The sequence below is a fragment of the Martes martes genome (genome assembly GCF_963455335.1).
Source record: "Martes martes genome assembly, chromosome: 1".
Taxonomy (NCBI): domain Eukaryota; kingdom Metazoa; phylum Chordata; class Mammalia; order Carnivora; family Mustelidae; genus Martes; species Martes martes.
Window position 1 is genome coordinate 67,112,484 of NC_137888.1, and position 25,868 is coordinate 67,138,351.

The window sequence follows — 25,868 nt, forward strand, 5'->3', positions numbered from 1 at the left end:
TGGCACGGTGCTAGCATGTGCTGGGCTCGGCAATTGCAGCTCAAGTCCTGGAGAGCCTGTGGAATGGGAACAGAAAGGAATTCTTGGTCTGACCTGGGGGAGGAAGAAGGAAGGCTACAGAGCAGGCCATATTGGAGCCAGGCACCGGGTGAGGATTTCTATAGGCTGAGAAAGGTGAAGGGCATGACCAAGGTCATAAAGATGCAGGCTGGGTTTGGAGACATTAAGAGGCCCTAAATGGCTAGAACTTCGTATTTCTGCCTGTAAAGACAGGGGAGAAGGTGCTGCGAGCAGGGACTAGGAGGGCAAGGTTGGGCCCACATGGGGCTGAGTGCCAGCTCTGCGACCTCTTAAAAGTGATTGGCTCAGGGCCTCAGTTTCCTTGGCTGAAAAATAAAGAAAATGGGGGAAATAATAATATGCCTACTTTATTGGGTTTTTATGAGGTTGAATGGAAAAAGGTCTGGACATGGGAAGCACTCAACCCTAAGATATGCAACCTGGAGATATAAGGTGGGCCCAGAGGCCAACTGGGGCCAGACACAGATTCTTAATGTTTGTCATCATGTTTTGTCTCTTTTTGCAAACCATTTTGGAAATGCGTAAGACCTGTGTCAGCCCAGATCTCTGAGGGAATTCTGTGCTCGATATACTTCCTTCAGAATGGGATGCAGACGTCCTTTGTAATGTTTTCCTGAGCTGTTCCCCTTCCTGGGCCAGTGCCGTGCCTTCTGTCTCACACATCTCAGCCTCAAATTGTCTCGGGTTTTCACACAATTTGGGCATCTGAATAAGCAACCTTGGTCATGACCTGGTCGGGGTGGGGGGCTGCGTGTGGTTGACCCTCAGAGAATGCAGATCTGTTACTAGGATTCCATCCCCCTACATCCTGCTGCCTGGAGGGTAAGCTTGCTTTCATCTGGGATTGTCTTCTCCTACTTGAAGATAAGGCTTTTCTTTTCTTTGTTTTTTGGGTTGTTTTTTTTTCCCCCAAGATAATTTGTTACCATACTGGGGTAGTTTAAGACTAAAACTTTTTAAACTTTTAGTTGGCAGGTAAATTTAAAATTCTTGTTCCTATCCATGTTCTATTTGCCCATTTCTGTACCCCTGTCTCCCCAGGTAATACCGGTTTCTTATGCATCCTTCCGAAGTTTCTTTATGTAAAACACAAACAACTGCAAATACACATTCTTATTTTTCCCTCATTTTTATTTAAAAGGAGTATAATAAATGTACTGTTCTGCACTTTGTTTTTCCCAAATACTCTATCCGGGAGTCTGAAAGAGCATTCCATATCTCCACAGACAGAATGTCCTTGATGAGCAGGTAATGCCCCAGGAGGCTTAGGCAGAATGTACCTAGAAGGTGAGCAGCAAGCCTTCACTTGGGAGAGTAGGGAGAATGAGGCAAAGGAGAGAACCCCCCAACAGTGAGAGGACTAAGCAGCCAGCAGCACCTTTTTCTCTTTACCTGTCTGATTTCCATGGGCCCTCCCTGCACACTAAAGAATACTGTGTCCCTGGGGAGGAGGGAGAAGGCTCTTCTTAAGCCCATGCCAGTTACAGCCTTGACATCTGCCAGGAGGCTTGACAGCTGCCCTCTGAGGCCCCCCAGTCACAACGCCTCCTTCATCCCTTCCTGGATAATCCCAAGGGGCTCCCCTCGTGAGTTCACACAACCCATTCCTGTAGCTTCCACATGCTGGTTTTGATTATATTCCCACGCACTAATGGAAAGCACTGCAGAGTCGGCCCCTGACTCAGTCTCCCTTTGCTGCTGCTCCTGCTGAGCTGGTAGTGAGGACAGTTTGTGTCCCTGTGTTTCAGGAGTTGTGCAGCATTTGCAGAACGGCCAGCTGCTGAGGGACATCTATCTAAAGAAACACAAACTCCTGCCGAGTGACTGGTCCACAGACCACCTCTACTTGGAGACCACTGGGAAAAGCCGGACCCTACAAAGTGGGCTGGCCTTGCTTTATGGCTTTCTCCCAGATTTTGACTGGAAGAAGATTCATTTCAGGCACCAGCCAAGCGCTCTTTTCTGCTCCGGAAACTGCTATTGCCCCATGAGAAACCAGTACCTAGAAAAGGAGCAGCGTCGGCAGTACCTCTTACGTCTGAAGAACAGCCAGCTGGAGAGGACCTACGAGGACATGGCCAGGATCGTGGACGTCCCCACCAAGCAACTTCGTGCTGCCAACCCCATAGACTCCATGCTCTGCCGCTTCTGCCACAATGTCAGCTTCCCATGCACGAGGAACGGCTGTATCGACATGGAGCACTTCAAGGTGATCAAGACACACCAGATAGAGGATGAGAGAGAGAGGCGGGAGAAGAAGCTCTATTTGGGCTATGCGCTCCTGGGCGCCCACCCTGTCCTGAACCAGACCGTCAACCGGATGCAGCGTGCCGCGGAGGGCAGGAGAGAGGAGGTCTTTGCCCTCTACTCTGCTCATGATGTCACTCTGTCACCGGTTCTTAGCGCCTTGGGCCTGATGGAAGCCAGATTCCCAAGGTTTGCAGCCAGGTTGATCTTGGAGCTCTGGCAAGACCGAGAAAAGCCAAGTGAGCATTCTGTCCGGATTCTTTATAATGGCATCGATGTCACATTCCACACCTCTTTTTGCCAGGACCACCACAAGCATTCCTCCAAGCCCATGTGCCCCCTTGAAAACTTAGTCCGCTTTGTCAAGCGGGACATGTTTGTGGCCCTGGGGAGTAGCGGTAGTACTAATTATTACGATGCATGTCACAGGGAAGGATTCTAGAAGGGAGGCAGTGCAGGGCTGATAGAATCTATGCCAATACAGAGGGATGGGAAGGGTCCACTTCTAGATCTGTCCATTGTCAAGGGTATAAGACTATTGATTTATAAAGGCTAGAAATCATGTTTGAGCCACGTGGATGATTGGGTTGAACTGGAAGCACATTGCTATAATTGGGTTCGTGGGTTACTTGGTACATCACTGCCAGTTCATAGAAAGAGGAAGGTACTTACATCGTAGCCTGACTTTGCTCATGATGCCACAGGGTATGTCAATACCCAGAGCTGCCAATTCATATGTGTAGTATTTCGATCTGCAGGGGTAGCATACAATGGAACCAGCAAACCTCAACCAAAATTTTCTTCATCTGGGGTGGTTTTGCCTTGTCCCTGTTCAGCAAAACCATTCCCGAAGTGATTTATCTATAAATAGGGGTTGGTACATTTTTCCCATACAGGGCCAGATAGTAAAGACTATGGACTCTGGGGCCCCAGAGGCCACATACAGTCATGTGATGTGAAAGCAACCATAGACAGCATGGAAACAAATGAGTGTGGCTATATTCACAGCCCGAGTTTGCTGACCCCTAATCTCAGAACACAGGCTCTGCTATATTTGCACTTCCAGCACTTTGAGAACCAGTTAAGTACAAAAAATTATTCAGTGGTGCCTCCAGGAACTTCTGCGAGAAACACCGAATTTGCTCTGTAGCTGATGTGATAACAAAACTTGAGGGGAAATAAACATAAAATCAGAATGAATCGTAGAAAAATTATTAGAATAATACTTGATGTTCGCGATGATTATGGTAGGTATGTTTTAAATATCTGTCTGCTGTAGTCTATTTGCTGTATAGGCTGAAATTTTTGTATTCCATTTAGTATTTTTATAGTCTAGGGAACTATTTTCTAAGACCCGTTTTAGATGTGCTCTTAGTCCTAGGTAAAATTCAATTTACCATACCTGCTTGGTGGTTAGAAAGAAGCCAGAAGCTGAATTCAGGCACTTTCTTCCAATAAAACTAATTATGGCTCATTCCCTTTGACAAGCTGTAGAATTGGATCAATTTTTAACCGTCTGCATCAACTTCAAATGGTAAATTCTAATTGATTTTTAAATAAGCTTTTGGGAGAACTTTGTTATAGATAGCTAAATAATCTTTCTAAGATATTTTATATATTAGAAGCAATTGTAATTAAATCTGTGGTTTCTGAACTAAAATGGTGCTAGTTCCATGTGAAGAAATGTAAAGTGCAAGTGAGATTCTGAAGTGTCTTTGGCATTCCACACTTTCCTCTTTGTTTTTGTCTAATGTTGCCTTTGGATACGTCTGTTTCTATAAATAAATTTTTGAAGACTACTCATACATATACGTCATGGTTTGTACCTACAAGGCATTCTAGTTCTCTTCAAGTAAGTTCCCAAATTTTATAAACTTATTTATTTATTTATTTATTTAGTGTAAGTAAAAATGTTTAAATTAAAGAACTCCCCAGTATGCGTGGAAAAGGGAGGCGAGGCCATGCTGGCCCACCAGAGATGGAGGAAAGGGACAGCAGTGCTGGGCCTGGAGGGCCAGGGCTTTCAGCTCTGACAGCAGCATCCGGGCTCCATGGGCTGGGAGGCCGTGCACAGATAGCGGCCTTGGCGTGGTTTAAAATCTATCTTAACTCCTCCTTTTATTGCTGAAAATTACGTGTTGTCTCTTGAGTAGTTAAAACCGTTGTTTTTTGCTCCCACTCACAGTATATCCGAATTAGAACTGCTAAACACAGCTTGAAGATGTAAAACTAAAAGTGGATCAGAAGATATTTTAAAAATCAGATTGAGGGGCACCTGGGTGGCTCAGTCGGTTAAGCATCTGCCTCTTGGTTTTGGCCCAGGTCATGATCTCAGAGTTGTGAGATGGAGTTATGCCATGCACATCAGGCTCTCAGGCCCTGGGTTCAGCAGGGAGTCTACTTGAGATTCTCTCCACCCCCCGCATCATCCTCTGTCCCTACCCCACCCCCTGCTCTTGTGGGAGGAGGACCCCTCTCTCACTCGCTGTATTTCAAATAAATCTTTAAAAAGAATCATTTTGGGGGTGCCTGGGTGGCTCAGTGAGTTAAAGCCTCTGCTCTCAGCTCAGGTCATGATCCCAGGGTCCTGGGATCGAGCCCTGCATGCATCAGGCTCTCTGCTCAGCGGGGAGCCTGCTTCCCCCTCTCTCTCTGCCTGTCTCTGCCTGCTTGTGATCTCTGTCTGTCAAATAAATAAAACCTTAAAAAAAGGAAGAAGAATCAGTTTGAAACAGCTATTGGTAAAGGTAAATATGTTGGATATTAAAAGCGTAGCTAAAGGTTTTGCCTCTCAAGACCTCAGGTGTGCACATCATTTACATATCTTCCTCAGTATTAAGTTCCAAGACATCTCGCTCCATAAACAAATGCTGATCATTGAGCTGAGATGAATGCATCTAGTTCTTGGTTTCTGGACAGTGGTCTTGATGGCTTAGTTCATGGCAGGTGTGGGCGTGTGCATGTGCATATTCAGCTTTCTTGTTTTTATGATTAAAATTAATACACGCACACTGGAAAACAATCAGACTATACTGAAAACAGCTTCAAAAGTGAAATTCTCTTCTATTCCCACCTCCAGAGACAACACTGTGGGATGTTTGACAGACATTCCTCCAGAAATTTTCCACGCAGATGTGAGATTGAGTTCAGCATCAGGCTCTGAGCTTAGGGTGGAGTCTGCTTAAGACTCTCTCCCTTTCTCTCAAATAAATAAATCTTTAAATATCATTAAAAATGAGTGAAACTGAAACTTAAAACCAAGGTACTAGAATGGGGCCACATGCTTTTGAGGTACACAGAACAAGCAGAAGCTAGCAGCTATATGTGTTAATTTTGTAACCCAACTGAGTAGTTAACCCTTTTTCAGTACTGCTAGATAATTATTAATATACTGGAGTATTATTTTTCCATTTTCACTTCAAAACAGAATTGAAGAACTCTATACTGCTATTAAGCCTACTTGAGGGTCTTTGAAGCCACAGCAGAATTGGGCTTTGGAAAGATGTGACTGATTCCTCTCTCTAGGACCCCTAGACTGAGACAGGAGAGGCAGGGATGCGTGCTTCCATCTCTGCGAATCTTGAGGAAGCCTGAACCGATGCAGCAGCCCAGCGAGTGTGGGTGTAGCCCAGTGTGTTTAAACATAGCCGCAAGTCGAAAGCCAAGAACAGCCAGGGTTTACAGTGCGGTTCTGGCTTGGACGGTGGCCAGAGTTCTGGCCCGGGCGCCAGTTAGCCGCCATTGCCCAAGGCCACTGGACTAAATGCTGGGCTTGCACCCCTGTATACTGTCTGTCCTGTGACCGTCTCATGAATAATAACAGCTTCTGCTTAAGAGGAACCCACTGAATGCCTAGAGTCTGCTCAGGCTTTCCTGACCTCTGCAGTCCATCTGCCAGCTGAGCCTGGCCTTGAGGAGCAGCGGGTGGCCCTGGAGAGTCAGCTTGGTTCCACCCAGAGCTGCAGAGCCCCTCAGCATGGGGGCGGCCTGAGGCCTGGCTTCTGAATAACGGAGTAATAACAGCACTGCTGTGGGCTCAGTGCTTCCCTTGAGGGGCCCCACAAGCATTTCTTTCTTTCTTTCTTTTTTTTTTTTAAGATTTTTATTTATTTATTTGACACAGAGAGAGATCACAAGCAGGCAGAGAGGCAGGCAGAGATAGAGGGGGAAGCAGGCTCCCTGTTGAGCAGAGAGCCCGATGTGGGGCTCTATCCCAGGACCCCGGGATCATGACCCGAGCTGAAGGCAGAGGCTTTAACCCACTGAGCCACCCAGGCGCCCACAGGCATTTCTTTATCAGTCCCAACAACCCTCTCAAGAAGTTCCTATTACCCCTCATATAAATGAGGAAAGAGGCTGAAGTTGGTGGGGGGGGGGGCAGGGGATGAAGTCACTTTTCCAAAGGAAAACTCAAAGCCTAGAGGCTAACTAACCCAAGCGTCTATGACCCCCGTGAATTTGACAGTGTGTGTGCTGTGTGACCCACCAGGGCTTTTTTTAGACTAATTTAATCCTCCCAACCACCCTACAAGATACCATATTTGCTGATGAATATCAAGTAGTACTAAAACATAGTGGGGTTACAACTGTTATAAATTTAAATCTAAATGAACAGGAGACTATTCCAAAGGTGCCTCTGACCATCTGTGGTTGCTGTTTTTGTTAAGAAAAAGCCACTTATATAATGTAAAACTAATTTTGGCTGTGATGCTATATTATATTCAGCCATTAGGAGATAGCATGAAACATCATTTTTAGCCTTCAGGACCCAGTCTGGTATCTGTAAAGGAGATAGGGTAGTTTGGGGCTGTGTTTTAATAGGGAGGCCAGCCGTTTGCCTGGGACTGACGAGTGTCTCAGCATGCAGGACTCTCCTTGCTAAAACTGAGCAAGATCCAGGCACACTGGGACGGGCTGGTTGTGTGGTGTGACATGAGACGCGTTTTAGGGAGTACCACCATTCCCAATTCTGAGAGACAGGTTAAGTCTGACAGAGTGACTCAGTCAAGGTTTCCCGTGCCTAGCGAGTGTGTGCCGGGGGTGGGACTCCAAGCTACTGTCCATGTTCTTAAGCAGGACTTGACGGTGGCTCTTAGAACTATTTAGGACTCTGGGGTTCCATGCAACAGAAACCTGAATACAGTAGTTAAGCAAACTAAGCCTTTCATTTTCTCCAGTGGCCCTACCGTTTCATCAGGAAACCAGACTGCTGTTTACATCTTACTGGCCAGGACAGGGTCCCTTGGCCCACCTCCAATGCAAAGGAATCTAGGAAAGTATTTTTGTTGGGCACATTGCTGTCTCCAATCAGGCCCAGGGAGAACCCTGAAGGGCCACCCCAACTTCAGTGTTCCCCACAGGGTTAGCACAGCTCACTTCTGCCTCCCCTGCTGTCTTCCCTTCCTTCGCAGCATTGGCCCCAAGAACATTCCCTGATACACTTCCCACACCCATCCCTATCTGAGTCTGCTCCTGGGAACCAACTTGCAGCAGAGGGCAAGCAAATTCTAGGGCCTGAGACCTCTGCGAGTCAGGGCAGAACAACTAGTGTCATTTACTTGAAAGGGATAACATATCTATTGATTACAAATTTCTTCTAGCACTGCCTTTGAGGGGCTTATTTTATTGTGGAAGTTAAGTAAGCACACAAGAAGCAGTAGGAGAAACTTGATCCTGAACAGCCCAAAACTGATTACAGAGAGCTGTTATACCAAGATTTCCCATTTACTGAACACACACCAGGGGCTGGACACTGGGCTAAATAAGCACTCAACAGACCTAGCCTTTATGTCTTACAAGATGTGTAAGCATTTTCTATCTTTACTGTGTAGGTGAGGAGACATGCTCAGAGGTGGACATCTGCCCAGGATCCCACAGTCAGTAGGAGGTGGCAGATCCAGGGCTGTAACATGGCTCATCCCAGACTACAAAGTCCTTCCAGCTCCCCTGGTCCACCGCTTCCTCTGCCCCCTTACTCCACCACCCTCATAAAAGCAAATTATCAGGGACACCTGGGTGGCTCAGTTGGTTAAGCCGCTGCCTTTGGCTCAGGTCATGATCCCAGGGTCCTGGGATCGAGTCCCACATTGGGCTCCTTGCTCAGCGGGGACCCTGCTTCTCTCTCTGCCTCTGCCTACCACTCTGCCTGCTTGTTTAAATAAATAAATAAAATCTTTAAAAACAACAACTCAATGAGTTTAAAAAGAAAAGGACAAATTAGCAGAACCTGAAACTGGGGGTATAGCAGAGTGGACCCTACCCCAAGGAATGGTCTCTGCTACATTAATGTTTCTAGCTCCTTTCCTTTCTCTTCCCATTTTTAAAAAAGACTGTATTTATTTGAGAGAGAGAGAGAGAGAGAGAGCACATGAGCAGGAGGGAGGGAAGAGGGAAAGGGAGAAGCAGACTCCTCACTGAGCAGGGACCCAAACTGGGACTCAATCCCAGGACCCTGAGATCATGACCTGAGCTGAAGGCAGATGCTTAACCAACTGAGCCACCCAGGTACCCCTCTTCCCATTTTTTTCTAATGCAACATTTCCAAGGAAGTAGGATCACCTTACAGTGGGTTGTTTTAGCCTGGGTTCTGAAAGCCACCTGAGAACAAAATCTTAAGTGTAGATGTTTATTAGGGAATGTGGTCCCAAGGAGCAGAAGCAAAAGACAGGGAAGGGGACAAAGGGGAGAGGGAAAGCTACAGGGAAGCTGCATTCTGAGCTGATATGGTGACTGGTTGCTCTAGTCAGGACTGCCTAAGAAACCTGAGACACACCTGAATGGTTCACCTGGAGGAAGACTAGGGAAGGGGGGACATTTATCTCTCACTCCCATCCTTTGCTCTCTACCCCACACACTGGGTTGAACATGCATCAGGGCAGAGGGCTCACCTGGGCTCTCTGGCATCCGAGAGCCCCTGGGGTGGAAAGCAAGAGAATGAGATCCTGTCAGGTCCCAGGCCCAGTCCCCGCAACAGTGGCCCACAAAGACACGAGGCCGAGAGGATGGGGAGTGGAGCAGGGGGTGTGTTTGATGTGAGGGTGAGTCGGCATTCACTGAGTAAGGGCCTATTTAGCAAGAGCAATTCCATATGGTTAAACAGTGATTTTGTTGTTTATGCAGTAAAACTTAAACTGACCCTGCACACCCCACCCCGGGGAACTTACTTAAAAGAAAGTCCGGGAAACCAGTAGAATGTGGTCGACCAGTCCCTGATAACAGAGCCCAAATACAAGGGCGGGTCAGGTCAGGTGGAGACAACAGAGCCCGAACGCGGGGATGAGTGGGGCCAGGTGGAGACATCCAATCAGTGGAGCACGCATACTGACTCCCTAGCTACCAAGGAGTGTGGGCCCCGTCTTTTGGGTGACTTTTGGGCGCCAATTCTGACCAAGGTGATAGGCTAGTTCAAATAGCAAATATGGGGTGAATTGTAATTCAATTGGCCACCCATGTGTGACCTAGCATGACTGTGCAGCTTTCTCTATGTGTTACAATCTCATTGGCCAGCTGTGTGTGGCCAGGCTCAACCACATGGCCTTTGTTCTATAAAAGTTAGTCTGTGAGGCTGGGAGTGGTCGCTCTCTCTGTAAGAGGCGGCCCCGAATGGTCGGTTTGATTCTTGATGCTTGGCGCGAAATAAAGCTTTGCTTGACCTTCGCTTTGTATCAGTCTCATTCCTTTGACCACGGACCTAACAGGCCTCAGCGTCTTGGGCACTGTGCTGTGCTTTAGAAGCAAAACCTTGTTTCAGCCTCAAAACCATACTGTGGCTTGGAAGTCATCCTTACTGTCTCCCATTTTTCAGATGGAGAAAGAAACCGAGAGGAGAGGTCCCCCACCAAGGCCCCACAGCAGGGCAGTGGCAGAAGTGGGAGTCAAAGCAGCCAACTCCCAAGCCCTTGCTCATCATCATGACACCGTCATAGTAAACATTCCCCCCAGTCCAACATAAAGTATGTGTGAGTGCTTACTCACACACTAAGTCCTTACTCAGGATTCCTCTCTGATGTCTGGACTGCACAGATCAAACCGTGCCCCTCCTTGTTAAAACCCCTTGGTCCTCCTCTACCTTCTAGATGAAATCCAAGCTCCTTGAGGTGACTCACGAGGCCCTTCATGGTCTGACTCCCACTTACCTCTCCAGCTTTGTTACTTGCAAGGCCGAAGCGATTGTGCCCAGACTGCCATTGTTGACACATTTTGTGTGTGCCTGGGAGAGAGGAAAAGGGTTTTAATGTCACTACGTGGGTGGCCAGGTTTGCAGAATCTCTGAAGGGGACAGTCCTCTCCTGTCCAGAGCCCATCCCCACCCCAGCAAATCTTCTCAGGACCTAGCAACCTCCCAGTCTTTCACTTTCTTCTCCTTCCCCAGTTGTATCTGGAGTTGGGTTTCCCAGAAAGGGAAAGAGACTTGGAACCACATAGATTGAGTTCAAAAACAGTTCCATACCACTTCCCAGCTGTGAGACCTCAGATGCCCTGTCTGTAAAGTGGGGATGACACCTCCTGGGAGAGTGTACATAAAGCGCCAGGCACACAGGACACCTCTACTGTCACTACTGTCCCCGAGTTATTCTTTCTTTAAACTGCTCTGATAAGCAAACCAGCTGCAGCCAGACTATGCCCTTGCCCATTAAGCCAGGAAGACCATCTCAGGGCATAACCTCATGCTCCACACAAAACCATGAGATACAACTACCTGGGCCCATGCACTTCCCTTTGGGGGAGAAAAGAACTCCAATCTTCTGAGCCCTGCCTTGGAGCCCAGGGCCATATCTGACACTTTATATAAACATCTCAGCCATTCCCAAGGGGAAATCAAGCTCATAGCTCATCCTTTCCCCACACTGCCTTCATTGTCTATATCTAACCTCCATCTTTGTGTCTTAGTTACTGGCCATTGCAGAAGCAGCCGCTGCCAGGAAGCCCAGCAAAGAAATGGGAGTCACTGGCTTAGGTCCATTGGCCTAGCCCCTCCTGGGCCCCTAGAGAAGCTGAAGAAGCAGCCCAGGAAGTGAAATGCACCTGGACAGAAGACAGATCCTGCCTTCAGCTTTGGGGAGTTGCTCCCCTCTGTGCTCTGGGAGAGAGAGGGGTAAGGGGCTTCTCCTCCATTCTCCCTCCTCCCCCATGGCTGGTATGCTCCTGGCAGCAGGGCCTGGGATTGGCAAGTCCTCCTAGTCAGCAGCCGTCCAGCTTCCTCTTAGCTCAGGAGTCAAGCATATCTTGGTTGAGCACTTCCTGGGGGAGAAATCCTTTCAGGAGCCTGCTGGCCAGAGGTTGGGCTCCCACAAGCCTCAAGTTTAGCTCTGAAGGGGGCCCAATGTGGATGTGACTGGGGAACCACACTGCCCTCTACTGGCAACTCGGCCTGGCCCTTGTCCTACAGCTTTTTCTTTCCCGGCTCCCCGCACGAGAGGAGGCCTCCTTCCCAGAGACGTAAAGCTCCCTCTGGTGGCCTCGGAGTCAACTCTTCTCTCCGCTTGCCTATACAGGAGTCCAAACTTATCCTTGAGGGAACATTCCAAGACCCCCAGTGCACACCTCAAAATGCAGGTAGTACCGAACATTACGTAGACGATGTTTTTTTCCTATACATAGGAACCTATGGAAAAGTTTAATTTATAAATTAGGCACAATAAGAATTAACAATATTAATGATGAAATGGAACAATTATGACAATATACTGTAATAAAAGTTCTGTGAATGAGGTCTCTCTCCCTCACCTCTTCTTCCCTCAAAATATCTTCTTGTACTGCACTCACCCTCCTCCTTATGATGATGTGAGATCATAAAATGCTGACATGATGAGATGAAGTGAGTGAACAATGTAGGCACTGTGATGTAGTGTCAGGCTACTACTGAACTCCTGATGATAACCCAGAGGAAGGATCATATGCTTCCCAACCACAGACCACAACCACAGGTAGCTGAAACCATGCAAAGCAAAATGGCAAACACAGGGGTGTGTGTGTTAGTGTACTGTCGTCATCAGGATGTAGCAAATAGAAACACACTTAGCATCCAGATGGTTTCACCCCAGCTGCCCTTTGTCCCACTGGCGACCCAGCTGTTTGGCATTCTCAACAACTGGCTCCCTGATGAATGGGCTGATCATTAAATCGGCCTTCAACTGATGGACCTGATGGACTACTGTCCATCTGAAAAATTACCCCTAAATGACTGGCCGGTTGGCTGATTAAGTTTCTAAACCACAAATCATTTGACTGACCTACTGGCTTTTTAAATGACCTACTAACACTAAATAACTAAACATCTGATGGGCTTGAACTAGCTGCCTGCTGACTCTTCCACTAACCAGCTAAATGATAGCCCAGCAGAGAACTTGCAGACTGACAGTGTAACTCCATAACTAAGGGTAACAGAAAGATGGAAGGAGAGGCTGCCCCTTCCTCATACCCTGACTCCTCTAGGGGCTTGGAGTCCTACTTTTATCCCCTCTAGCACCACTTGAAAACTACAAAGAGCAAAACTGACCTTCTGATCTACCTCTAGTGAGGTTCTTAACCAGGGATTAATAGATGGGTCTCAATTTTGTTCTCAAAATAGTATGGATATATAGCTGTGTTTATCTGAGAAGAGAGTTCACAGATTTCATTGGATTCTTAACAGTCCAGCACACACAGACATGTTCAGAATTACTGCTCTGGGAAAAGCTTCAGCAAACATTCAGATAAGCAAAACCCTTTCCTGAATTCAAACCCCACTTATCCCTCCTATCAGGCCAGGGTGGCAGGAAGATAACTAGGAAAAGTCAGAGTCATAATGGACATGATGTAGTAGGAAGGATAAAGACAGAGCTGTGTGTGAAGTTTCCAGAGAAGCACAAAGAATCAATGTGTGTCCTTTTGGTCTGGAGGCCACACATAGCCCAAGATGGCAGGGCATCTTGGGCATTTACCAGGGCCCTCGTCTGGGGCATGTAGTATATGTGAGTATATGATTATGGGTAACTATATAACTGTGTGTATTTTCACATCAAGTGTGCTCACAAGGGTGGGTATAACAGAGCTGTGTGAGTATGTGAATGAATGTCCTTTGGGTCAAAGCATGCATTTGAATTGTTTTGAGAATAAATTTGCACATGTGCTCAGTTGAGGACTCCTTGAGTGTTTTTGGTTTTTTTTTTTTTTTTTTTTTTTTGGAGTTGAGACAGATTAGGAGTAAGAATTTCACAAAGCAAGATCATCTGCAGACATGACAGCAGCCCGCACCAGAAATCTGGGAATCCTCAACTCCTCCCTCACCCTGAACCCTCATCATCCACTTCAGTCCACACTGCCACTGCCACCATGAGCTTTTTAAAAAAAATAAAGATTATTTACTCGTCACAGAGAGAGAGCACAAGCTAGGGGAGTGGCAGGCAGAAGAAGCAGGCTCCCTGCTGAGCAAGGACTGGGCTGTGGGACTGATCCCAGGACCCTGGGATCATGACCTGAGCAGAAGGCAGACGCTCAACCAACTGAGCCACCAGGCCTCCTCCACCAAGAGCTCTTATCACATCTCCCTGGGCATAGCTTGGTCCGCAATGCACTCTCTTGGCGACCCTTCCCAACCACAGCCACAAGCGACGCAGCACACAGCTGCCTGAAAGGGAGAACACCTATAGACTGTCAGAGGATGACACCATCTCCTCAGTAACTCAAAGGTCCTTTCAAGGTCGTTGCCGTGATCATTGGGGTCTCTGGGCTCTCGAGGCCTCAGAATTTGGACGCATGGCCTCGTTCTAGTCCTAAATCACACCCCAAGGTTTTGGCTCTGATGCCTCTTCCTCCAGGCCCTAATGCACTGCCCTGGCATCTAGCATCTTGGAGATTCTCACAAACCGCTGTAATTGCCCAATTACAATTTGCAATTAAAACTGGCAGAAGACCCAAGCCCGTTCTAACCCAGGACCCCATGGGACAAGGAGGCGAAGACAACTCAGTTCGAAGGCCAGCGCATCTTACCCGCGGGGGCAGAGCAGGCACCGCAAGGTGAAAACAGAAGTGCGCGTGCGCAAAGTGAGGGTTGGAACTACGATTCCCAGAATCCTTCTGAGAGACTTCATTTTCCAGAAAGGCCCGTGGGGTCCCCGCCCCGGAACTGCGAGTCTTCTCGAAAGCGAAAAGGGAGGGGCGAGCCAGTCTGTGGGGATGGTTTCAGAATGGGTAGAATGGAGCGGAGTTTCGTAGAGTATTTACCTCCAGAGGTCGTTCTTGAGTCGGAGAAACCGGGACTTTGGGGGAAAAGGACCTGGCCACAGCCTTGCCGCGCTTCTCCCTGCAGTGTTGCCGTCCTTCTGCCCGCCGGTCTACGCAGGGCGCTTTCCCGGTCTGTTTGGGTTTGGCCGGCCTGCAGCGGCTCCACACTCGGTGCCCACCTCCGGGCGTTTCTGCAGCTAGAGGCCCACAGCTATGCAGCCCCGGATACTCCCTGTTCCCTGCAGTGCCTGTCTGCCGCTGGGAATTCAGACTGGATGGAATTCTTTTAACAACGTTGACCATTTCTGCAGAATCTTAGTTGGTCAGTATCCCGTTGTATTTACGTAACAGCATTTTAAGGAATATGCAGTCCGTCTCAGCCCAGTTAGTCAGAAGACAAGGGACAGCGAAGAGAAAATATTCGTGAGATACATAAAAGACTAATAGTCCAAATATAAATCAGTAAGACAAAGGCACCTCAGTTGAAAAACGGACAAAGATAAGAACAGGCAATTCAGAGAATCAGAAATACACTTAACAACAACGACAAAAAGCAGTTTTAAGATTTACTAGTAATCAAAATACAAGATAAAACAGCAGTAAGATATTTATTTTCACCAAAAAAAAATCTATCAAATAGTTAAAAAGAGTCATAGGGTTTCTGACGTAAAGCCCGTTCATAGAATTCAACACTGACGTGAGTAAATTGGTACACTGTTTTTCCGTAGGCAACTGAGCTGTTTATTACTATTAAAATGTCTGCATTCCCTTTGAGGTGCGGCAGAGCAGATGGGGGGGTGGGGCAGGAGGAGGGGCTAGACGGAGTGGGAGGAGCTAGAGGACTAGGCCTAATGAATGGAGCTGGCATAACGGGCGTAAAAGGAGGGGATAAATGACTGGGCTGTGAAGGGAGGGATCTGTAGAGTGGGGACTGGGATAGGGGAAGGGACCAAGGTTTGGAGGAACTGAGACACTTGAAAGGATGGGGGAGGAAGTGAGAACAAATAGCAGGAGGAGGATTAAGAGGGATTAGAAAGGAAGAAACTTCAGGAGAGGGACAGGCAGGGATTAGGAATGTAAAATGGAAACACCTGCCCTTCAACGAGTTGACCTTAGCCACTGGCATTACAGCACTTACTAACATGGAAAAAGGCCCCTATGGAAGAATCAGGTTTGCTAGCAAACAGGAAACACTGACTTTCGGAGTGCTACTAACTGTGCCTTGCAGAGTTCTTTTACTTCCTCTCATCTTGGCTCTGTTACCATATTGTAGTTTGTTTCCAAAAGCAACCTGAGAATTTAAAGATTCCCGAGTCTGGAAACTCTGATGTTGAGTGGCGTGTTCTTTTCTCCAGTGATCCTCAGGTACAAAATAGATATTTCAGCTGCTTCAAGTAGAAACTTAGTCACCCCTGAAAACGCAGGGAAATCCCCTAAATCCTGGGAGTGCATGAACGATGGGTCTCTAATAGAGGGCAAGTATCCATAAAGGGGTACAGATCCCAAGACTCTTCCACTTCTCTCTTGGTTTGAGGCAAGCATTCTTTGAGGAAGTAGAGGACCCTGTGGTCACTGGCTCTCTCTGTGGTTCATGCTGTTTTCCACACAGTGAATCACAGGGCATCCAGACAGCAAGAATCGACAAAGGGAGAGGGCTGTAAAGGGCTGATTTTTGTCCCTAAAAAGTCATACTTAAATATGACTGTATTTGGAGATAGGGCCTTTAAGGAGGTGTTTAAGTTAAAATGAGACCATTTTAGGTGGACCCTAATCCAATCTGACTGCTCTCCTTATATGAATAGTAAATTTGGACACACACACAAAAACCCACCAGGTATTTGCACACACAGAGAAAAGGCCATGTGAGGATACCGCAGGAGGGCAGCCACCTGCAAACCAAGGAGAAAGGCCTCAGAAGACACCAACCCTTGCTGGTATCTTGATCTTGAATTAACATCCTCCAGAACCATGAGAAAATGAACACATGTTGTTTAGACAACCTTGTCTGTGGTTTTTTGTCATGCCATCCCTAGAAAACTAATAGAGGGTCCTTCAATGGCATCGGAAAATAAAAATTAATTCAGGTCCTCCAGTTAACTATTACTGGGAATTATTTGGAAGCAGTTCCCTTGAGTATGGAAGAATCCCTTTCTGCACTCCCACACACATATTTACTTTTTGTTCCGGAAATGTGGAGCTTGCTCTTGCAGGGCCTTAAAAGTTCCTAGGTGTGTTAGCGGGGTCTTCAAACACAAGGGTCAAGAAAGAATTCTTGAAACTTTGTATGGTGCAACTTAGTAATTTTATTTAAGTAACATAGGGACCGGACCCATGGGCAGAACTTCATGTTTTGCTGTATGAAACTGGTGTTTGTATGCTTAGTGCTGGGGGTGGGGGTGCAGGGAGTATTAGATTAAAAATGTTTTCTTCGAATTTCTACTCGTAAAACTACCTTTTGCAAGGTTTCTCTGGTGCTTATCTTTCAGTTCGATACTAACAATCAAGTGAGATATACAGGTAGTCATGAGATCTTTTAAGAATGTAGCAACCAGCACATATGTGACCCTTATTGGAAGGATGCAGGCTATAGGCCAGCCTTTTGAGCCAAAAGTGAATGTTTTTCTGCTTTTATCCCTTATCATTTCCCCCCTGACCAATGTTCCGTCCTTAAATCTTTAGGGTTGTTGAAGGGTGAAGGCCTCATCTTCTGTGACTTCTTCAAGCTCACAGGAGTTGTAGAGATGTCCCTACCTATGGACCAAAATTGCTAACTATCTGTCCCTACAAGTAACTGCTGTGGAAGGCCATTACTATAGAGTCCCCAGAGGACATTGGGAAATATTTGTTTCAAGTAGTATGGGTCATCTGCCAACTGGGCGAAGGAGTCAGGAATTTCTTGCATATATTTCAACAATAGAGAACAAAGTGACAAAACACATTAGGATTATTATAATGAAAATAAGAAAAGCAATGAGAAGACCCTTTAATGTGAGCCATAGTCCCCCTCCTGACCAGGAATGTAGCCAGTCCTTAAGTGGCAATGTAGGGTCTTTAAGAGCCCCAATTTGATTATTCGTATCAGTAAGTAATCTTGTTACATTTTGGTCATAATCTTGAATGTAGACGCTACATTCCACTTTAATCATGGCACATGTTCCTCCTTGTGCTGCTGTTACAACATCTAATGCCATTCTGTTTTGTAGAACTGCTTTACACACTTGAGTTATTTCAGTGTTTAATACCATAATCCTATTTCAAGAGTCATTTAAGGCCTTAATTGTGGATTTATCAGGGGCATCCATGTGCTATATGACATCTTCTAAACCTACTGATGGAAGAACAGTAGACATCAAATGGTCATGCCAAAGGAACACAGATCTTGTCCATCATTGTTTTAGTTATGGAAGATTAGCTGAACTTGTGATACTTGTAGTGCAATGCCCATGCATTCAGGCATAACCTACAGTACATCTTCCAGTCCAGCATGGTGGAAGCCATGGCCTCAAATTTGGCCCACATAACCATTGTGTTTCATTAGGTGCTAGCTGTGTGAAGCCTGGTCACCTTGTCTAGTCAGTAGCAAACCAGTTGCCTATAAAGTAATGGTATGGTCACAGGCATCTGGGAAGAGCCATCTAATTTGGTGAGTACCATTGGGCATAAATCAAGGGTATGGTTCTTTCTGTTCCCAGCATGGAAGGGCCTTTTGGCTTAGTTGTCCTACTGTGGGAGTAAGCTATATATATTCATCCCATATTTGATATAATCCTTCCCGGTTTATCAATAGGAAGGACTAGTAGTTGGGAAATTCGTTGTTGTAAGCCCCAATCTGTAGATTCACATATTCAGTTTAAATTTTGGTAGTTTGAGGATAAGAGAAAAGCCTCTTATGGCCTGGAGAGTCACATGTAACATTTACCATAGGCCAGGAAGAAACATCCTTTTCAGTAATAGAAATATCCCTATATGTGCTGGTATTGGGGTGATGTATCATATTGGCTATGTATTGATGTAAATAATGCCAATCTGTACTTTGTAATGGAAAAACCCACCAACAGAGGCCTGAAGTCTTTGATATGGACCATAAGCCACAAATCAGCATGAAGATTGGTTTTGTAGCTCAGCCCAACATTGTACCCATTGTTGAAAATACTCACCACTTGGTTATGGTGTGGAGATAGCAAGTAAAAGAAAAAAGACCTTCGTTTTTTCTTATCTCCTTGTTTGAAGAGGAATTTGAGCTCTTTTGCTGGTCACAGGAATATGAGGACACATTGTCCAGTTCATTGTCATCCTTGTTGAAGGGGATATAAATTTAATTCTAGAAATAAGACTCCATGTCAAGTGACCTTGTGGATTTGCCATAGTGGAATGCTTAATATGATCCTGTAAGGTCCTTTCCATTTAGGAATTAGTTTTCCTGAATTGTTTGCCTTCCAATATTTTAAATAGACTAGTTCTCTGGAGTTTACTTGCAAAGGATTTTGAATTTCCTTTGGGTCCGGTTTTGGCGGTACCTTATTGGCATATTTGTTAAGAGTTTTATGGATTAATCCAGCTTCTAATGAAAAATGTAACAGATTATTATAATCTGGGTTCGAGGTTAAGTTAATAGTTAAGGAAGGGCCTACCATATATTAATTCAAAAGGGTTTACCCCTAATCTTTCTTGTGGGGTGGTTCTTATGCTTAAGACACCTATCGGTAAAAAGTTACTCAGTTTTCTTGTGTTTCAATGCTTATCTTAGTGAGAGGTCTTTTTAAATTATGGTTAGCCTTGGGCACCTGGGTGGTGTAGTCGGTTAAGCCTCTGATTCTTGATTTTGGCTCAGGTCATGATCTCGGGGTCATGAGATGGAGACGCACTTCAGGCTCTATGTTCAGTGGGGAGTCTGCTTCTCTCCTTCTCTGTGTCCTTCTGCCCTGCCCCTGCTCACTCTCTCTCTAAAATAAATAAACTTTTTAAAAAAATAAATTATGATTAGCCTTTTCAACTTTGCCTGATGATTGAAGATGTCAGGCTGGATATACAAAATATTTGATTTTAAGGGTTTGGGCTGCCTGTTGAGTTATTTGCACTGTAAAAGAGGAGCCATTATCACTTTGAAGAGATTGAAGGAACCCACACCCAGGGATGATTTCCCTTAATAAAGTCTTTGTTACTTCAGTAGCCTTTTCTGTCTTACATGGGAAGACTTCCACCCATCCAGCAGAAGTAACTATCTAGACGAATAAATATTTATATCCTTGTAAGGTGCATTTGTGTGAAATCAGTTTACCAGTCTTCCCTGGGATATGATCCTCATCTTTGGACAGGTGTTAAAATAGGGGGTGGTCAGAGTGCATCTTCAGGGTTAACCCGGGCGTATATTGCACAAGATTTATGTGCCTTTTGTAAGATGGCTCTAATTCCTATTCCATCAAATAAGGGTTTGGTGAAATTCCGTAAAGTTTCTCTTCCCATATGAGTAGCCCGGTGCAGGCCTGTTGCTAATTTCTTTTGTTTTTCCTTAGGGCCAAAGATTTCTCCATTACCATTTTTATACCATCCCTTGGCATTTTTAGTATATCCTTCCCCAAGCGCCCCATTGTTCTCCTCCATAGTAAAAGTGGGAACAACAGTGCTTAAGGGACTTAAGCACTGGTATAATACTCATAGCTAGTTGGAGCAGACAGTTTTGCTGCCCCATCATCTAAATTATTTCCTTTAGGTTCTAATTTTCCCTTGTGATGTCCTCTAAGATGGATCATAGCAACTTCTTCAGGGAGATGAACGCCTGTGATAGATTTACAATTTCAGGTCTGTATTTAATAGGGGAATTATGACTGGTTAATATCCTCTGCTCCTTCCAGGTGGCACCATGTGTATGAGGAACAAGGAAGGCATATTTTGTATCTGTATTTATAGAGCTCTCAGTTTTGCCTTTGGATCTGAAGTATTGGTCGGTAATGAGGTGACTTCAGTAGTTTTCATTAAACTAACAATTGCATAGCCAGCCTTTCCTGTCCTTCTATAAAACTACTACCATCTGGGGTAGCTGGGTGGCTCAGTGGGTTAAGCCTCTGCCTTCAGCTCGGGTCATGATCCCAGGGTCCTGGGATCAAGCCCCACATCAGTCTCTCTGCTCAGCAGTGAGCCTGCTTCCCCCTCTCTCTCTGCCTGCCTCTCTGCCTACTTGTGATCTCTCTGTCAAATAAATAAATAAAATCTTTTAAAAAACCCAAAACAAACAAACAAAAACTACTACCATCTGTAACCCAGCTATTGGCGGCATTGTCTATCACTTGATCTCTCAGATCCAGATAGCTGGAATATACTAATTCTATTACCTCTTTACAGCCATGTTCACACACAATAGTAGCATGGTCTGGTCCAGGCATGAGGTATGTTGGATTTAGGGTTTGACAAGTTTGGAGAACAGTATCGCTGGAGTCTAAAAGTAGAGCTTGATATTTAGTCAGTCGTCCCCCTGTCATCCATGAGGTCATTTACTTTCTAAAACTCCTTGAACCTGATGAGTCATCCCTGTCAATGGCTCTCCCATTGAAAGTCTAGATGCTTCTACTAGTACTGCTGCTCAGAGGCATGCTAGCCATCTTTGTGCTACCCTGTCAGTGGCTTTGGAAAAACATCCTACAGGTCTCAACTCATGCCCTAGTTTTTGTGTTCAGACTCCTAGAGGTTGGTCCTGCTTTTCCTGCCTGGAATCGGGTAAAATGGCTTTTCTAGTTCTGTAGAGCCAGAGCCTGGCTGAGAATAGTTTCGTTTTTAGTTGCTAAAAGGCCTCTTGTTCTTTGTCCATTTTAAAGGCTCTTCATTTGGCCCCCTAGTGGCTAAGACTCAGAACCCTGGAATCCATAGGCAGCAAAATGCAGCCTTTCGTAAGGTTTGGAGTTGGTTCTTTATGGCAGGAGGTCCCATTCTGTTATTGCTCTTTTTCTCTCAATCAACAGGGAACGATGTCCAGGAGTTAATTCATATCCTAAGTATTGTACCTTCTGTTTGGAAATTTGAGCCTTTTTGGATGACACTCAGTATCCTCTGTTTAATACAATAAAATTATAGTCTGAGGCCTGTTTCATGAGGCTACATATTAAAATATCATCGACATATTGTGCTGTTGTCCCCTGAGGACTTGTGAGAGCTCTAAGTTCTCTACTGAGTGCATTGCCAAACAAATGGGGACTATCTCTAAGTCCCTGTGGGGGGACAGTCTATGTAAGCTGGAATGCTTGATGTTCTCCTAGTGGAGTCCATTCCAAGGCAGATAGAGGCTTGGCCTCTTTGCTTAAGGGGATACAAAAGAAGGCACTGTAAACCTTTCTGTATTGCCCAGAACTGGAGTCAGTATAGTATAAGGATTTGGCTTATCCAAGGGAGGAGTCCAGTCCTGGCTTTTGTGTTAAGAGGGTACTGTTTTTTATGTAGAATAGTAGCAAGATCCTTTAGGCCTATTTTGATGGGATGGACCCGTATTGCCTTCTCTGGGATATCACATTTCCAAGCTTATGCATCTACTTGTTCCTAAAAGGTTAGGGGAGAATTCAAGGATGAATGCCTGGTTTTTCTTTGACCCTCAGGGAGAAGAGACCATCCTCCTGTCCAGTTAGTTTGAACTGGCTTCCCAACTTAAACATGAAGTCCTTTACCAGTAGGGGAGTGGGACAGGAACAGAAAACGAGAAAAGAGTGGGTAATTAATTGGTTTTCATGTTGGCACGTTAAAGGAGATGTTTGTAAACATGATTTAGGTTCTGCTTCTATTCCAGTAATTTTAGAAAGACAGGTCAGGCTGGAGTGCTGAACAAGGACAGAGTAAGTGGCTCCCATATCAATAAGAAAATCAACGAATTTACCTCCCACATCTGAGGCTTGGCCATCTCGATGTTCAGCAGAGCCAGACCAGCCTCAGCCCTATCATGCCATCTCTTCAGGTTGTTGCTCTTGGGTTGGGAAATGAGTTCCTGTCTTTCTCTCCCTCTCTCTCTCTTTTTCTGGAGACCAGGACTGTCTCTTTTCCAATGTCCCTCTGCCTTGCAGGCCGGTAGTGTCCCTGGTTGAGAGCATTTATTCAGACATTCTTTACTCCGGTGTCCAGTTTGGCTGCACCTATAACATGGGGTCTTACCTGAACTTCCATCTGATACCAGCTTCTTTGGCTGCCCCTGGTTAGCCTGGCCTTATGGGGGATCTGCAGTAGCAGCAGCCAGTGTTTGAGCCTGCATTCTGCATGTGTTTTTGCCCTGCAGTCCTTCTCCTGTTTTAGAGCCATGTCTCTGTTATTAAAGACTCCAGGAGCCACTTGCAGCAGCCATTGGGTTGGAGTTTGAGGGCCTAGGGCCATCTTTTCCAGTTTACAGTGAATGCCTGGTGCTGACTCGTTCATAAAATGTATGTTCAGGATAGCATCCCTTCTGGTGTGGTTGGGTCTATATTTGTATATTTATATATTGCTTCTATTAAATGCCCCTGAAATAAAGCTAGGGTTTCAACATTTTCCTGGGTCACTTCCTTAATTTTATCAAAATTGACAGGTTTAGAAAATCCTTTTTTCATTCCCCCCAATAAACAGGTGACCATATGGTCCCATCTTTCCCTGCCAGGTCTGTCCTGTTGGGAGTTCCAGTGAGGCTCGGCATTCGGAACAGCATCTCCTCCTACTGGATAATCATTTCTATCCCTAGTTGCCAGCTCATCTGCACATTCCTGTGCTCCAGTCCAAATCAGGCCTTTTCTTCTGGGGCACAACAATGTGTTACAATAATGTAGATATCCTGCCGGGTTAAATCAAATGTTAGAGACACCTGGTGAAATCCATCTATGAAGCTGGATGGATCCTCTGAGAATCATGCTAGTTATTGTTTTGTTTGAGCCAGATCTGACATGGAAAATGGGATATGTACCTTTAATTGTGCCCATTTCCCCATTTGCTACTTCCCAAAGTGGATACAGTCCTGCCTTAGTCTGAGTGTTGAGTAGGTATGATGTTCTGCTTCTAGTGTGTCCCACTGGGTTAGGAGCAGAAGGCTCCAAAGGTTTATATGGAGGGAGAGTTACTAGGGGACCTGGGCATACCTGCAGGCTTATTTTGACTTTTTCTTCTGCTGATTGATTTTCTTGTTTGACTCAGTTGGTTTCTTTGATTGGCGTGGTCTATTTACACAATCAGGGCATGAAAAATCTAAAGGGGGGAGGCCTGGAATCTTGTCAGACATATCTACAAGTCTCTCTTAGATTAAGATCCTGACTCAGTGCCGTAAAGGCCTGGATGTAGGGCACTTTGGTCCATTTTCCCCGACACCTGCAAAAAAGGTCTAACTAATAAATAGTATTGAAGCTTAAGAACCCATTAATGGGCCATTTTTCATCATCCTCCAGAGAATATTGAGGCTAGGCATTATTATAGAAAAACAGGAAGCACTTCTTCTTTAAATCCTATTGTCCAAACTGATTCCAGTGTGCTATGAGACAGCCCAGAGGACAATCCTTTGGAACTGAGGAAGTTGATTTCATAGTTAATCCCTACAAAATGAGGAGTGTACATTAACTAAGAGTTCATTGCCAAAATCTCCCTCCACTGCCAAATGGAGTACCATCAAGAATATTGCCAAAGGTTCCTGGGGTACAGAGTGGTGGGAGGTGTCCCTCTTTCTTAGCCTTCTTATACCTTTGTAGTACCTGAGAAGGGGTGCAGCTCTCCCTTCACTTCCCCATTACATTCCAGGCTATAGGGGTTGCTGGTAAATGGACTGAAACACCACAGAGATTGAGGTTTCCTCTTTCCATTTTGAGGGAGTCAATGTATTTGGCAACCAATAATAATACCCTTTGTAAGCTTAGGTCTGGAATGAATGGATGGGGTAGAGGTCCTGGCCTTTGTTAGGGAGGGGCAGCTATTTTATATTGTATTAAGTATCATATAGCTAAGCTGGAAGTACTTTCAATCCGGGACCAGGACTGAGAATGCCAAACAGCCCTTGGATAAGGATAAATGAGAGACAGAAGAAAACAAACTCCTCTCTAATCCGGACAACTTTCTTAGGAGCTTTATCCGTGATCCAGCCCCAGGGGAGCGGTCCTCTGTTGGGTGAGTTCCCCAACTGGATAATAGTTCCGACTAGTCCCTTTCAGGAAGGATGGCATCAGATGTATCTAGGATTTTGTGCTAATCAAGGGATCACACTGGGTTATTTAGGAAGAAACCTTACATGGGAGTCTTGAGATTGATGGCTGTCCAAACAGCTTATTTGGTCGTCCTGTGCCTGACAAGAATATATGCATTAAAGAACAGGAAAAATAAGGAGAGTCTGATTTCTGAGCCCAGTGCTGTTATAGCCAGAGTAATAGTATCTAGTGGGGCAGCAGGTGTCCATCCCTTCCCGTGGTATAGCCACCACCAAGAGGTGCTCTCCCGAGCACTCAGGGAAGACACTTGCGAAAGGGTCATACTATTCGGGACATCTCCAGAAAAGAACAGGTAAGAAGCAGAGGCTGGAGAAATAAAAAGAGACTCTACAAGTTGCACAAAAGCTCTTGGATTCACCCTGTAATCCCTGTACAGACCACTAAAAATGTTACAGGTTTGTAGAGCACAATGGTCAAGGAAGAATTTTTGAGGCCTTAGTAAGTTTATTTAAGTAACATCGGGATAGGACCCATGGGCGGAAGGACTGCACTTTTTGCTGTATGAAGCTGGTGGTTCTATGCTTAGTGCTTCAACCCCCGTGTTGGGCTTCATGCCCAGGGTGGAGCCTACCCCAAAAAAAGCGGGGGGGATAGTCACCCTTCTACCCTATACCCTTCTGTCTCATTTGAATTTACAAATGGTTTTTTTCCTGATTTTAGTTACAACAAGACCCCTTATTCTCACCACTGAACTATCTGCAAACCACAACATGGGTTGAATTACCTCTGGGAGAGTCTTCTAGAAGCAACACATCCCCGGTAGACTATGATCCTTGTGGACTCCATCTCCTGACTTGGTCTCCAGACATTTAACCCATCTCACTTTTGGGGTTGTTCACCTCTGTCCACTGTATTCCCTGGCACTCTGACCAGACTGTCATACTCCACGCTCCAGTTCTTCATGGCTGGGTTAAGGATTTGAGTAAGGTCATGTAGATTGATGGGCATTTAAACAGAGTTAAACAGAGGACGTTAGATAAATACTGAGTCTGGGAAGTCCAGGAACTTGAATTCAATTTTTCGAGGTCAAAGACAGGGAAGAAATCAGAAATTCAAGAAGCTGATACTTAACCAACTACCAAATAGCCAAGGGTCTTATGTTTCCTACTAGAGCAGGACTAGAGGTCTGAATATAGATGGGCCTGAGCCTAA

The 25,868-nt window shown here is 45.6% G+C and overlaps 2 protein-coding genes across 4 annotated transcripts in view; both read left to right on the forward strand.

Annotated features, from left to right (window-relative positions):
- PXYLP1 (2-phosphoxylose phosphatase 1) overlaps positions 1-4,127 on the forward strand; it is a 72,534-nt gene extending 68,407 nt beyond the window's left edge. For both annotated transcript variants that reach the window (XM_080794696.1, XM_080794697.1), the window contains exon 6: positions 1,830-4,127. In XM_080794696.1, coding sequence (XP_080650822.1) covers positions 1,830-2,770 — 941 coding nt within the window. In that variant the 3' untranslated portion in view covers positions 2,771-4,127. The remainder of the gene's footprint in view (positions 1-1,829) is intronic.
- Positions 4,128-14,438: 10,311 nt separating this feature from the next.
- Positions 14,439-25,868, forward strand: part of ZBTB38 (zinc finger and BTB domain containing 38) — a 137,149-nt gene continuing 125,719 nt past the window's right edge. Inside the window, exon 1 of one of the 2 annotated variants that reach the window (XR_013967906.1) lies at positions 14,439-14,854. The gene's annotated coding sequence lies outside the window, so the exon portion shown is untranslated. The remainder of the gene's footprint in view (positions 14,855-25,868) is intronic. The other variant, XM_080822479.1, reaches the window with a different exon arrangement.